This window comes from Nerophis ophidion, linkage group LG09 (assembly GCF_033978795.1).
Source record: "Nerophis ophidion isolate RoL-2023_Sa linkage group LG09, RoL_Noph_v1.0, whole genome shotgun sequence".
Lineage (NCBI taxonomy): Eukaryota > Metazoa > Chordata > Actinopteri > Syngnathiformes > Syngnathidae > Nerophis > Nerophis ophidion.
In genome coordinates, this window is record NC_084619.1 from 47328212 (window position 1) to 47341968 (window position 13757).

Sequence of the window (13757 nt, forward strand, 5' to 3'; positions counted from 1 at the left end):
TTTGTTCTCGAGGACACAAATGTCCATAGTTTCCAAAAACAATTTGAAATGTGGACTCGTCAGACTACAGAACACGTTTCCACTTTGCATCAGTCCATTTTAGATGATCTCGGGCCCAGTGAATCCGGCGGCTTTTCTGGATGTTGTTGATAAATGGCTTTTGCTTTGCATAGTAGAGCTTTAACTTGCACTTACAGATGTAGCGACAAACTTTATTTAGTGACAGTGGTTTTCTGAAGTCTTCCTGAGCCCATGTGGTGATATCCTTTAGAGATTGATGTGGGTTTTTGATACAGTGCCGTCTGAGGGGTCGAAATTAGCGGTTTTTAAATGTTGGTTTCCGGCAATGCCGCTTACGTGGAGTGATATCTCCAGATTCTCTGAACCTTTTGATGATATTATGGACCGTAGATGTTGAAATCCCTAAATTTCTTGCAATTGCACTTTAAGAAACATTGTTCTTAAACTGTTTGACTATTTGGTCACGCAGCTGTGGACAAAGGGGTGCATATTTTTTGGGAAGCTGTTTTAATACCCAGTCATGGCACCCACCTGTTCCCAATGAGCCTGAACACCTGTGGGATGTTCCAAATAAGTGTTTGATGAGCATTCCTCAACTTTATCGGTATTTATTACCACCTTTCCCAACTTCTTTGTCACGTGTTGCTGGCATCAAATTCTTAAGTTAAGTTATTTGCAAAAAAAAAATGTTTATCAGTTTGAACATCAAATATGTTGTCTTTGTAGCATATTCAACTGAATATGGGTTGAAAATGATTTGCAAATCATTGTATTCCGTTTATATTAACATCTAACACAATTTCCCAACTCATATAGAAATGGGGTTTGTAGTAGGTTACACATAGAAGATAATGATCGGAACAATAGAATGGATTGTGATCCTGTTGTGAAAAAAACAGCGGGCCAAACCAAATAAAAGCCCAGCTTAAGACACTTGGTGCACGCATCAAAGTTAAGAGTTCCTCGGCTAGGGATCAGTAGATTGGGATCCATTGCTACAGAGATACAGATTTCAGCAGTCTAACAGGTTCTGGAAAAAAGAAAGAGAGAGGAACCCTGGGTGATGCATAAAAGCTTTCTTTCTGCATCTGCGGATGAAGACAAGATGGTGGTAAGCTGCTCCTCACCATCATGTCCTTTGGCAAGTTTCACTGCAATGAGGTGCTTTTGGTAGCCATCCACAAGCTTCTGCATGATTTTTTGACCACTCTTCTTAACAAAATTGGTGCAGTTCAGCTAAATTTGTTGGTTTTCTGACATGGACTTGTTTCTTCAGCATTGTCCACACGTTTAAAGGCCTACTGAAACCCACTACTACCGACCACGCAGTCTGATGGTTTATATATCAACAATGAAATATTAACATTACAACACATGCCAATATGGCCTTTTTAGTTTACTAAATTGCAATTTTAAATTTCCCGGGAGTTTTTTGTTGAAAACGTGTGTACGCGTGACGTCACGGACTGTTAGGAAATATGAGCGCTGCACACACACACAGCTAAAAGTCGTCTGCTTTAACGGCATAATTACACAGTATTTTGGAGATCTGTGTTGCTGAATCTTTTGCAATTTGTTCAATTAAAATTGGAGAAGTCAAAGTAGAAAGATGGAGTTGAGAAGCTTTAGCCTTTAGCCACACAAACACACGGTGATTCCTTGTTTAAAATTCACGGAGGTGAAACTTTAGTATGGATCAGAGCGAACATGGATCCCGACTACATGTCAACCAGCAGGTTTCGGTGAGAAAATTGTGGTAAAAAGTCACCTCTTACCGGAGATCAGCTGAGCTTCTGCCGTCCATACAGCTGCCGTCGATTTCCCTCAGACACTGGCGTCAAGACACCCGTGGCCACACCCCTCCGACTATCAGGTACTATTAAACTCACTAAAACAATAGCAACACAATAGAAAGATAAGGGATTTCCCATAATTATCCTAGTAAATGTCTCTAAAAACATCTGAATCCGTCCCAAAGCAATCGCTTTTTTTTTAATTTAACTTAATTATTTTTTATTTATTTTATTTTTTGTAGCCCTTCGCTATCAATATACTCAAACACGAATCTTTCATCCTCGCTCAAATTAATGGGGAAAGAATAGCTCTTTTTGTTGGAGGCTCCCATTAAAAACAATGTGAGGATGTGAGAAGCCCTCACACAGGTGACGTCATCGTCTGCGACTTCCGGTAAAGGCAAGGCTTTTCTATTAGCGACCAAAAGTTGCGAACTTTATCGTGGATGTTCTCTACTAAATCCTTTCAGCAAAAATATGGCAATATCGTGAAATGATCAAGTATGACACATAGAATGGACCTGCTATCTCCGTTTAAATAATAAAATCTCATTTCAGTAGGCCTTTAAGGCCATTCTAAAACGTTCATTCTAGCCTGATTTAGCCATTCCTTTACCACTTTTGATGTGTGTTTGGGGGTCATTGTCCTGTTGGAACACCCAACTGCACCCAAGACCCAACCTCTGGGCTGATGATTTTAGATTGTCCTGAAGAATTTGGAGGTAATTTTTTTATGGTGCAGAGACATTTTTCATAATATCCACACAGTTCAGTGAGCAGATTGTGTTATGTGTGACAATGTCTGTTGACATTTTGTGTTTGTTGGATTTATTTTTTGCACCATGACTAGCATTGAGTGATATAGATAAATGCTGGGGAGTGCTTCAAATTGAGCATAATTAAAGGTCATGGACTTTGAATTACTCTCGTTGTCCACTAGATCAGTGTTTTTCAACCTTTTTTAAGGCAAGGCACATTTTTGTCATAAAAAAATCCGGAGGCACACCACCAGCAGAAAACGTTAAAAAATGTACTTTGTGTTAGCAAGCAAGGCTATCTACATTATTGCTATCCTTCTTTGTGTGGACATTGTTGATTGTCGCGTCACGTACGGATGTACTTTTTGGATGCCGTAAGTTTTTGCTGTCGTCCAGCATTCAGTCTCTGTTTACTTTGTAGCCAGTTCAGTTTGACTTTCGTTTAGCGTAGCCTTTTTCTTTCCCTTTCGTTCATTTTGGGTTAAAGCATTACATACCTTTTTTTACCTGCACCCTGCCTCCCGCTGTGGTCTGCATATCGGGATTGATTGATTGACTGACACTTTTATTAGTAGATTGCACAGAACAGTACATATTCCGTACAATTGACCACTAAATGGTAACACCTGAATACGTTTTTCAATTTGTTAAGTGGGGGTCCACGTTCACAACAAACCATCCTTGTCTCACCCGACACATTCTGACTTTTACAAAGCAATGCTGCCACCTCCTGACATGGACTATTACGTGGTTACCCAACCGAGCTCAGACACTAAGCAACGGTACATTATTGGCAGATTATAATTATAGATTTGCAAAAAATATTTTTGGCATAAATTAGGTGAAGTTGCATAATTTCCCACGGCACACCAGACAATATCTCACGGCACACTAGTGTGCCGCGGCACAGTGGTTGAAAAACACTGCACTAGATGACTACAAAATAGCAGCCACACATAGCAGTCTTTTAAACTGAATGCAATATTCCTGTGGGCAAGATTCCTTATTCATGTTTTGCGGGGCTAAATTGAAGATGTTGGCGTGCCGAAGTTAGAACACACCTGCCCTCAAGGAACTGTAATTTTTTTGCTTCAGACAATCATGCAGTAAAATAAATCTAAGATGGTGAATCTGAAATTGACAGTGACTTGTTGAGCTTTATTAGAGATTAAACAAAATAGGAGAAAAAGTTCTCCTTCACTTGCTTCTCCAGTAAACAAGTAGTTGGGCCTCCTATCACAGTTTTAAGATCATTTTAGTTTAAAACGGTAACACTGACTGTCAGAGATTTTACCAAGGTTTATCATACAAATCCCAAAACCAGTGAAGTTTGCACGTTGTGTAAATGGTAAATAAAAACGGAATACAATGATTTGCAAATCCTTTTCAACTTATGTACAATTGAATAGACTGCAAAGACAAGACATTTAACGTTCAAACTACGAAACTTTGTTATTTTTTTGCCAATATTAGCTCATTTGGAATTTGATGCCTGCAACATGTTTAAAAAAGCTGGCATAAGTGGCAAAAAAGACTGAAAGTTGAGGAATGCTCATCAAACACTTCTTTGCAACATCCCACAGGTGAACAGTTTAATTGGGGACAGGTGGTGCCATGATTGGGTATAAAAGCAGCTTCATTCACAAACAAGGATGGGGTGAGGGTCACCACTTTGTGAACAAATGTGTGAGTAAATTGCCGAAGGGTTTAAGAACAACATTTCTCAACAAGCTATTGGAAGGAATTTAGGGATTTCACCATGTACGGTCTGTAATATCATCAAAAGGTTCAGAGAATCTGAAGAGATCACTGCACGTAAGTGGTAAGCCTGTGACTTTCGATCCCTCAAGCCGTACTGCATCAAAAAGTGACATTAGTGTGTAAAGGATATCACCACAAGGGCTCAGGAACACTTCAGAAAACCACTGTCAGTAACTACAGTTTGTCGCTACATCTGTAAGTACAAGTCGAAACTCTACAATGCAAAGCGGAAGAGATTTATCATCAACACCCAGAAACGCTGCCGGCTTTGCTGGGCCTGAATTAGTCTAAGATGGACTGATGCAATGTGGAAAAGTGTTCCGTGGTCTGACAAGTACACATTTCAAATTGTTTTTGGTAACTGTGGACGTCGTGTCCTACGGACCAAAGAGAAAAAGAACCATCCGTATTGTTATAGGCGCAAAGTTCAAAAGCCAGCATCTATGATGGTATGGGGGTGTATAAGTGCCCAAAGCATGGGTAACTTACACATCTGTGAAGGTAGCATTAATGCTGAAAGGTACATACCGGTTTTCGGAGCAACATTTGTTGCCATTTTTCAAGGACGCCTCTGCTTATTTCAGCAAGACAATGCCAAGCCACGTGTTACAATAGCGTGGCTTCATAGTAAAAGAGTGCAGGTACTAGACTGGCCTGCCTGTAGTCCAGACCTGTCTCCCATTGAAAATGTGTGGTGCATTATGAAGCGTAAAACGGAGATTGTTGAACAACTTAAGCTGTACATCAAGCAAGAAAGGGAAATAATTCCACCTGAAAAGCTTCAAAAATTGATCTCCTCAGTTCTCAAACGTTTACTGAGTTTTGTTAAAAGGAAAGGCCATGTAACACAGTGGTAAAAGTGCCCCTGTTCCTACTTTTTTGCAATGTGTTGCTGCCATTAAATTCCAAGTTAATTAGCAAAAAAAAATAAGTTTCTCAGTTTGAACATTAAACATCTATTCAATTGAAAATGGGTTGAAAAGGATTTGTAAATCATTGTATTTTTATTTTATTTTTTACAACGTGCCAACTTCTAGTGTTTTGGGTTTTGTAAATACCGTTAATTCTTTACATCCCTAACTGGAAAGCACCACTGCTGTACTACCACAGTACTTAGAATAAGGTTGTCCAAAGTGCGGCCCGGGGGCCATTAGCGGTCCGCAGCTAATCGTTTACCGGCCCGCCACACATTCTGCAAAAATTGCAAAATTGATAGTATTGCAAAAATAAAAAAATACATTTAAAAAAAATGGAATGAGGTGAAATCTAATGAGGAAAAAGTGGCAATGTTGACACAAAGCTGCCATGCAGGCAGTTTTTTGTTCCTTTTGTCTTTATTTTCTTTTTTTTCCATTGCTCAAAAAAAAAAAAAGGACAAAAATAATCTATGTTATAATGAATTATTACTTATCAATTATCACTTTAAAATGTTTTATGTGGAAAAAATATTGCATATGTTGTGTGTTTGCCATATATCCATCCATCCATTTTCTACCGCTTATTCCCTTGTGGGGTCGCGGGGGGCGCTGGCGCCTATCTCAGCTACAATCGGGCGGAAGGCGGGGTACACCCTGGACAAGTCGCCACCTCATCGCAGTGTTTGCCATATAAAAACATAAAAGTTTTGACAAAAGAGCACAAAACTAACAAAATAATAGTTCAAACTTAAAATCGACAGATATATCGGAAGTTGATCTTGAAATTTAAGTGTTAAAAGTAGAAACAAAAATATTAATAAAAATGTATCACTTTATGAGTGGGAAACCTTTCGGATCTCAAATATATTTAGTAGGATTTTATTTAACTTTTCATTGTGATTACTCAAAAATATTTAATAATTAAAATCAATGGTATCCTGCATTGTTGATTTTTTAGGGCTTTAATTGCTAAATAAAGGAACTCTCCTGATGGAATCAATAAAGTACTATCTATCTATCTATTTATCTATCTATCTATCTATCCATCTATCTAAATACTGCATATTTCAGTTTTACAATTGAAAACAAAGATGTCTTTGACAGAAAAGGCATAAAACCTTATTTGTTTTACTTTATATCAACCTCAAGTTGATAAAGAGATTTACTGTAAGCATTAAATAAAAAATAATAATAATAATTTGACTTATTTTTAACATTTTAGTCAGTGAGACCCTCTATGTTCCCCAGGAACCCTAAGGATTAAAAAAAAAAAATCCATATATTTTGTTATGGTTTAAAAATGAAAAATATTAAAATGGCCCCCGCATGCTTAAATTTGTCCGTGTGCCCTCTGTGGAAAAAGTTTGGACACCCCTGACTTAGAGTCTGAAGTATTACATCCATACATATAAGCTAATCTAATAACCTTTCCAAACAAACAGCTGGTTTTTGACCTTTCACCTAAAGTTGACTGAGATAGTTTCAGCTCAGCGAGTGACCCAAATGAAGACAAGCAGGATACAAAGTGGATGATGTACTTTATTTGGTTCAAACAATGGTATGTGACAAAAAGGGAAAATTTGTTGATATAGTTACATCGTTCTATTTATATACAGGTGGTTGTCTTTTTACAATGTTTCTTCCGTGTTGAGGAAAGCGCTATCATTGATTTATTTAAAAAACATTTTTTGCCCAATATTTGCTTGAAAAGGAGTTAAATTCATCATAAGCCACACACACACTGAGGAAGGATAGCATCGATTATTCTAATACATTCTTGGCACTAGAATATGTCGCCCAAGCATGAGGCGGCAGTGTGCCAAAGAAAAAGAAAGCCGTCACCATTTAAGGGAAAAAGAACATCACAAAGAGCTCAAGTGTTGTGACCATCATGAAAGATGGCATCTTATCTGGCGTTAGCCAAGATGGATTAGGAATCGTTCTTTATTACTCTTTCATGTCATTTATGTCTTTCCTATTTTTATTACAGTACTTTATGTACTGTGTATTCATATCCGTATAAGTTCCCACCTACACTGAAATTGGACTTATAAAGTGTCAGATGAACAAAACTTGTTCGTAACCTGAGGACCTCGTGTATTCTAAATGACGTTTTTTGAAACAATTTTTGTTCTGTTTTCAGCAAATATTTGGCCTGGGATTTAAATCATGATCAACATAGTCAAACGTAACGTCGCAAACTAATTCAATGAGCTTAAAAACTGTCAATAAACAAAACAAGTATTCGTATCCATTATGGCAATACTGGCACTGTATTTACTTATACTGCCTTGAGCAGGCAATGTCAAAGAGTAGGGGTGTTCCGATACAACTTTTACACATTCTTTTTTCCGGTATTGACTATCGGCAAATACCGATATTGATCCGATCCGATATCAGCAAGAACCATACATATTTTATTATTTTGTAGTGTGGAATGATAGAAAAGGTTCTTTGAAGTTAGTCAAACAGAGAACACGGTACAGGAGATATGAAAAACACTAACCTATTTATTATTAACCGTCTGGAATGGACTTTTGCTGGCTTTAAAGGGGAACTGCACTTTTTTTTTTAAATGTTGCCCATCATTCACAATCCCTATGTAAGACAAGAACACACATGTTTTTCTTTTTTTTATTACATTTTAAGTCAATAGATACACCAAGTACGAGGTGGCTAACAATGCAGCTAATGAGAGTACATTATTGGTCCTATAAAGCCCTCTAAAAAAAACTAAAATAAATACTCCATTTACATCTCGTAACCTGAATATTAACCATATTGTTATAAGAGCTAATGCAGACAAACTAATTTTTGTAGTACTGTGATCACAACTAGCTTATGCTGCTGTATTAACATCTTGATCCAGTGAGCTAGCGCATCATCTCCAAGTTAGTAAAAGTAAATTTTAGATTATAAATCATAACCTATCTCTTGTATAGCAGAAAGAAATGGCCATAAACTTTGAAATTCTACTCAGATGGCGAGAAAGAAATTATGTTTTTTTGTACCTGCGTGAGGATTATGACAAATTATTCATTTAAACAGTAAGATATGAATCCCAGCGATAGCAGACATTGTACAGTAAGTGAGTATTTCATTGTTTATATCTTTTGTTTAGCACTTAGCAATAGTGCTACTTGCTGAATCTGCTTACCACTCAGCTTCTAAAACCTCCTCTCTATGTTCAGGCTCAAAAATATAAGGTTCTGGCTCATTATTTGTCCCAAAGTAGTTTTTTGTTGTCTCTCATGAAGTCTGTCAGGATTAGTAGTAGTTGTTGTTGTTTTTGTTTTCAAGGCAAAAGAAAACGTTGTGATGCGTCTGTGAAATTAATGCGCCTCTCCGTATGCTTAAAATGTGCAAAATAGATAAATATTACATGTTATTATGAATGTGCCTGTTACAGCATTACATGTATACTTGCAGTGTGTACAAAAAAATGATAGTGAATCCTATTACTTCCACTATTAGCTGACTTTTGTTAGAATGCATAAAAAAAGAAAAAGAAAAGTGTTCTTGTCTCCCAGAATGACTGTCAACGATAGGCAACATTTTAAAAAAGTGCAGAATGGTTATCGTTTTAATGAGACTCCCAGTGGACATAAAAATTCATGAGGTTAAGATCCTGACACACGAAGTAAATGATGTCGACACGCTTTAGACTGCAATGTTGTTCAATGAAGGACACTTTCTACATACAGTATCTCTAGCTTGTCTGCTATTGTGTGCTTTGCTGTTTTGTCGACGCTAGCTCACGCTAGCCTGTAGCCTGCCAGGTTTACTTTTTGTAAACAACTTGACTAAAACACAAGAAAAAGACCAACCTTCTTTGCTTATTGGAGGACATTTACAGTGGGGCAAAATGTATTTAGTCAGCCATCGATTGTGCAAGTTCTCCCACTTAAAATGATGACAGAGGTCTGTAATTTTGATCATAGGTACACTTCAACTGTGAGAGACAGAATGTGGAAAAAAAATCCAGGAATTCACATTGTAGGAATTTTAAAGAATTTATTTGTAAATTATGGTGGAAAGTAAGTATTTAGTCAACCATTCAAAGCTCTCACACGAAGGGGGTTTGGGCTCAAAATCTCACAATACATGGCCCCATTCATTCTTTCCTTAACACGGATCAATCGTCCTGTCCCCTTAGCAGAAAAACAGCCCCAAGCATGATGTATCCACCCCCATGCTTCACAGTAGGTATTGTGTTCTTGGGATGCAACTCAGCACTCTTCTTCTTCCAAACACGACGAGTTGAGTTTATACCAAAAAGTTATATTTTGGTTTCATCTGACCACATGACAATCACCCAATCCTCTGCTGTATCATCCATGTATCCATTTTGGTATAAACTCAACTTGTCGTGTTTGGAGGAAGAAGAAAACTGAGTTGTATCCCAAGAACACCACACCTACTGTGAAGCATGGGGGTGGAAACATCATGCTTTGGGGCTGTTTTTCTGCTAAGAGGACAGGACAATTGATCCGTGTTAAGGAATGAATGAATGGGGCCATGTATCATAAGATTTTGAGCCAAAACCTCCTTCCATCAGTGAGAGATTTGAATGGTTGACCAAATACTTATTTTCCACCATAATTTACAAATAAATTCTTTAAAATTCCTACAATGTGAATTACTGGATTTTTTTTCACATTCTGTCTCTCACAGTTAAAGTGTACCTATGATGAAAATTACAGACCTCTGTCATCATTTTAAGTGGGAGAACATGCACAATCGGTGGCTGACTAAATACTTTTTTGCCCCACTGTAGATAGTAAACACGCTGCAGGACATTTTATACGCAGGCTGATATCATCTTGATTCTTGATTTTTTTTTGCGCATATCAGACTGATATCAATATCGTATCGGGACGTCTCTAGGCTTATTTATTTTGTTTGATTCCATTTTGGTTAAGTTAAAAATACACATAGTATTTGAAATACTAAAAAGAATACTGCAGTTAAAAATCACTTTATTTGTTGCAAACCAAACGTTATTGCACTTTTGTTTTGTTTTGAAATGACTGAGCAATGTAATACTTTTATATGAATCATAACATTTTGATTAATTGCACAAAAAATGCAATTGATCATGATTACGATTTGTAATATTCGCTCACCGGTAAATATAGTAGAACTGAGGGAACTGAAAAACCGACACAATATCATCAAAAGTATTAAATAAAACAGGTGATAAAAGTGGTAAAAGTGTACATAATGCTGGAACTTTGCCTTGTAAGTTCGTGTCCGCCATGACGCCGTTTTAGGGTCTCAGAGTCTCTAGTTGTCCGCTCAAGTCCGTCCACATTCACTGTGTGCGTGTCGACCTTTGGTCTTGCTTGACCCCGGTTGCAGTCGCCACGCAGTAGTTGGCTTTATCCGAGGCGGTGAAGCCGGGGAGGCACTGACACTGGTAGGAACCCAGCGTGTTGACGCACTTTGCGTTTTTACACAGCGACATGCGCGTGTTCAGTTCCGAACACTCGTTCACATCTGGTGACAGACAGAGGAGCAAAGAGCAACATAAGTGGTCGACAGCACAATAGGCATCAAAACTGACTTGTGACTTTGTCCAAGGATAAGGAAAAGGCAGTGTTGGATAAAGTCGTTTAGTTACAATTACTAATTTATCTCTCCAGTAATTACATTGAATTGTATTACTCATTCATAACTAAAATCACTGCACGTAAGCGATTATATTACGGACCTTCGATCCCTCAGGCAGTACTGCATCAAAAAGCGACATCAGTGTGTAAAGGATATCACCACATGGGCTCAGGAACACTTAAGAAAACCACTGTAAGTAACTACAGTTTGTCGCTACATCTGTAAGTGCAACTTAAAACTTTACTATGCAAAGCGAAAACCGTTTATCAACAACACCCAGAAACGCCACTGGCTTCGTTGGACCCGAGCTCATCTAAGACGGACTGATGCAAAGTGAAAAAGTGTTTTGTGGTCTGACGAGTCCACATTTAAAATTGTTTTTGGATCTGTGGACGTCGTGTCCACCAGAACAAAGAGGAGAAGAACCATACGGATTGTTCTAGGCGCAAAGTTCAGAAACCAGCATTTGCGATGGCATGGGGATGCATTAGTGCCCAAGGCATGAGTAACATACACATCTGTGAAGGCACCATTAATGCAGAAAGGTACATACAGCTTTTGGAGCCACATATGTTGTCGTCCAAGCAATGTCTTTTTCATTGACGCCCCTGCTTATTTCAGCAAGACAATGCCAAGCAACATTCTGAAATAGTGTAGTGACTTCGAAATCAAAAATGTAATTATATTCCTCTTTAAAGCAGCACTTGCAAACTTCATGAAATATTTTCATAGCTTTTAAGATCATACAAAACCCAAAACCAGTGAAGTTGGCACGTTAAATAAAAACCGAAAACAATGATTTGCAAATCCTTTTCAACTTCTATTCAACTGAATAGACCGCAGATACAAGATATTTAATGTTTGAACTGAGAAACCTTTTTTTTTTTTTCTGCAAATAATCATTAACTTATGCTGATGTAAGTTGACGTGGAGTGGGAATTGTTTTGTATGACACCTTGTGGGCACAATAATTCATGAAGTTAAGCTTAGGACACAGTAAGATGAACACGTTTGTTGAAGGATACTTTCTGATACCCTTGGACCTTGGAGACTTTGCGTAAGTAATATGCAACCATAATTATTTGATACTTGTTTATATTAACAAGTGTTCTCTTTTAGACTGCAATATTGTTCAATTAGGGACATCTATTACAAACATTATGTCTAGCTTGTGTGCTTAACTCCTAGTGGCCTGTAGCCTACCATGTTTACCTTTTTGTAAATGACTTGACTAAAATACTAGAAAAGACCAACCTTGTGTGTTTAATGGAGGACATTTAGATGTTGACTGGCTGTCCAGCTTTGGAACAGTAATCACGCACAGGACCGCTTGTTTTGGAGATTATATCACACATTTTACATGCGAGCATATTTAAAGGCCTACTGAAATGAGATGTTTTTATTTAAACAGGAAAAGCAGGTCCATTCTATGTGTCATACTTGCTCATTTTGCGATATTGCCATATTTTTGCTGAAAAGATTTAGTAGAGAACATCGACGATAAAGTTTGCAACTTTTGGTCGCTAATAGAAAAGCCCTGCCTTTACCGGAAGTATGTGCGCGTGACATCACAAGTTGCAGGGCTCCACACATATTCACATTGTTTATAATGGGAGCCACCAGCAGTAAGAGCAATTCGGACCAAGAAAGCGACAATTTCCCCATTAATTTGAGCGAGGATGAAAGATTTGTGAATTAGGATATTGATAGTGAAGGATTAGAAAGAAAAAAAAAAGCGACGGCTCTGGGCGGCGCCAGTGTGAGCGTTTCGGATGTAATTAGACACATTTACTAGAATAATTCTGGAATATCCCTTATCTGCTTACTGTTTTAATAGTGTTTTGGTGAGATTGTAAAGTCATACCTCGAGGTTGGATGGCTGCGGTGAACACGCAGTGTCTCAGAGAGAAGCCGAGGAGCCAATCTCACAGCTGCCTTTTTTAAAAGCTGCTGCAGGACGACGAATAATCCACTGATGTCTCCGGTAAAATACATATCACAATTTCCCCATCCAAAAACATGTTGGTTGACGTAGAGAAAACATGTCCGCTTGACCGCTCTGCTTCACAACAAACAAAGAAACACCAGCTGTGTCTCGGTGCTAAAGACAGCTGCAATCCACCGCTTTCCACCAACAGCATTGTTCTTTATAGTCTCCATTATTAAATGAAAAAATTGCAAAAGATTCAGCAACACAGATGTCCAAAATACTGTGTAATTATGTGATTAAAGCGGACGACTTTTAGCCGTGAGTGGTGCAGCGCTAATATTTCCTTACAGTCCATGACGTCACGCGTACGCGTCATCATTCCGCGACGTTTTCAACAAGAAACTCGCGGGAAATTTAAAATTGCAATTTAGTAAACTAAAAAGGCCGTATTGGCATGTGTTGCAATGTTAATATTTCATCATTGATATATAAACTATCAGACTGCGTGGTCGGTAGTAGTGGGTTTCAGTAGGCCTTTAATCCCGCACTTGTTTTTAGTTGATCATATTGGATTGATAGTCAATATCATATTCAATATGGACTCCCCTCGTATTAGTAATGTATAACAACATAAACTGGTTGTCAACACAAGCAGGACCGACTTTAACAAGTTCCATTGTAATGTGACAACATGTAAGACTGTTTCTTACCGATGCAGGCCATATGGGACAGGTCCAGTGTGTAGCCGTCAAAGCAGTCACAGGTGTAACCCTCCTGGACTCGAACACAGCGACCGTTCTCACAGCCGTTCAGTATCCCACACTCCTCTGCTCTCAAACCTTCAAATGGCTTGTATGGATCTGTAGCGTGAACAAATGACACTGAAGTTCAATACTTTTCCCGACTGATCAATGTTTTATGTAGTTTTACAGATCCCTGATACAAATATAGGGGGACACTGTGA

At 38.2% G+C, this 13757-nt stretch overlaps 1 protein-coding gene across 3 annotated transcripts in view; it reads right to left on the reverse strand.

Moving 5' to 3' along the window:
- Nucleotides 1–6769: 6769 nt before the first annotated feature.
- The window catches only part of ltbp1 (latent transforming growth factor beta binding protein 1), a 288869-nt gene continuing 281881 nt past the window's right edge, over nt 6770–13757 (reverse strand). For 2 of the 3 annotated variants that reach the window (XM_061911089.1, XM_061911090.1), the window contains 2 exons: nt 13504–13653; nt 6770–10749 (listed from right to left, as the gene is read on the reverse strand). In XM_061911089.1, the coding sequence (XP_061767073.1) occupies nt 10565–10749; nt 13504–13653 (335 nt within the window). In that variant the 3' untranslated portion in view covers nt 6770–10564. Of the gene's footprint in view, nt 10750–13503; nt 13654–13757 lie in introns of those variants that run through there. The other variant, XR_009808158.1, reaches the window with a different exon arrangement.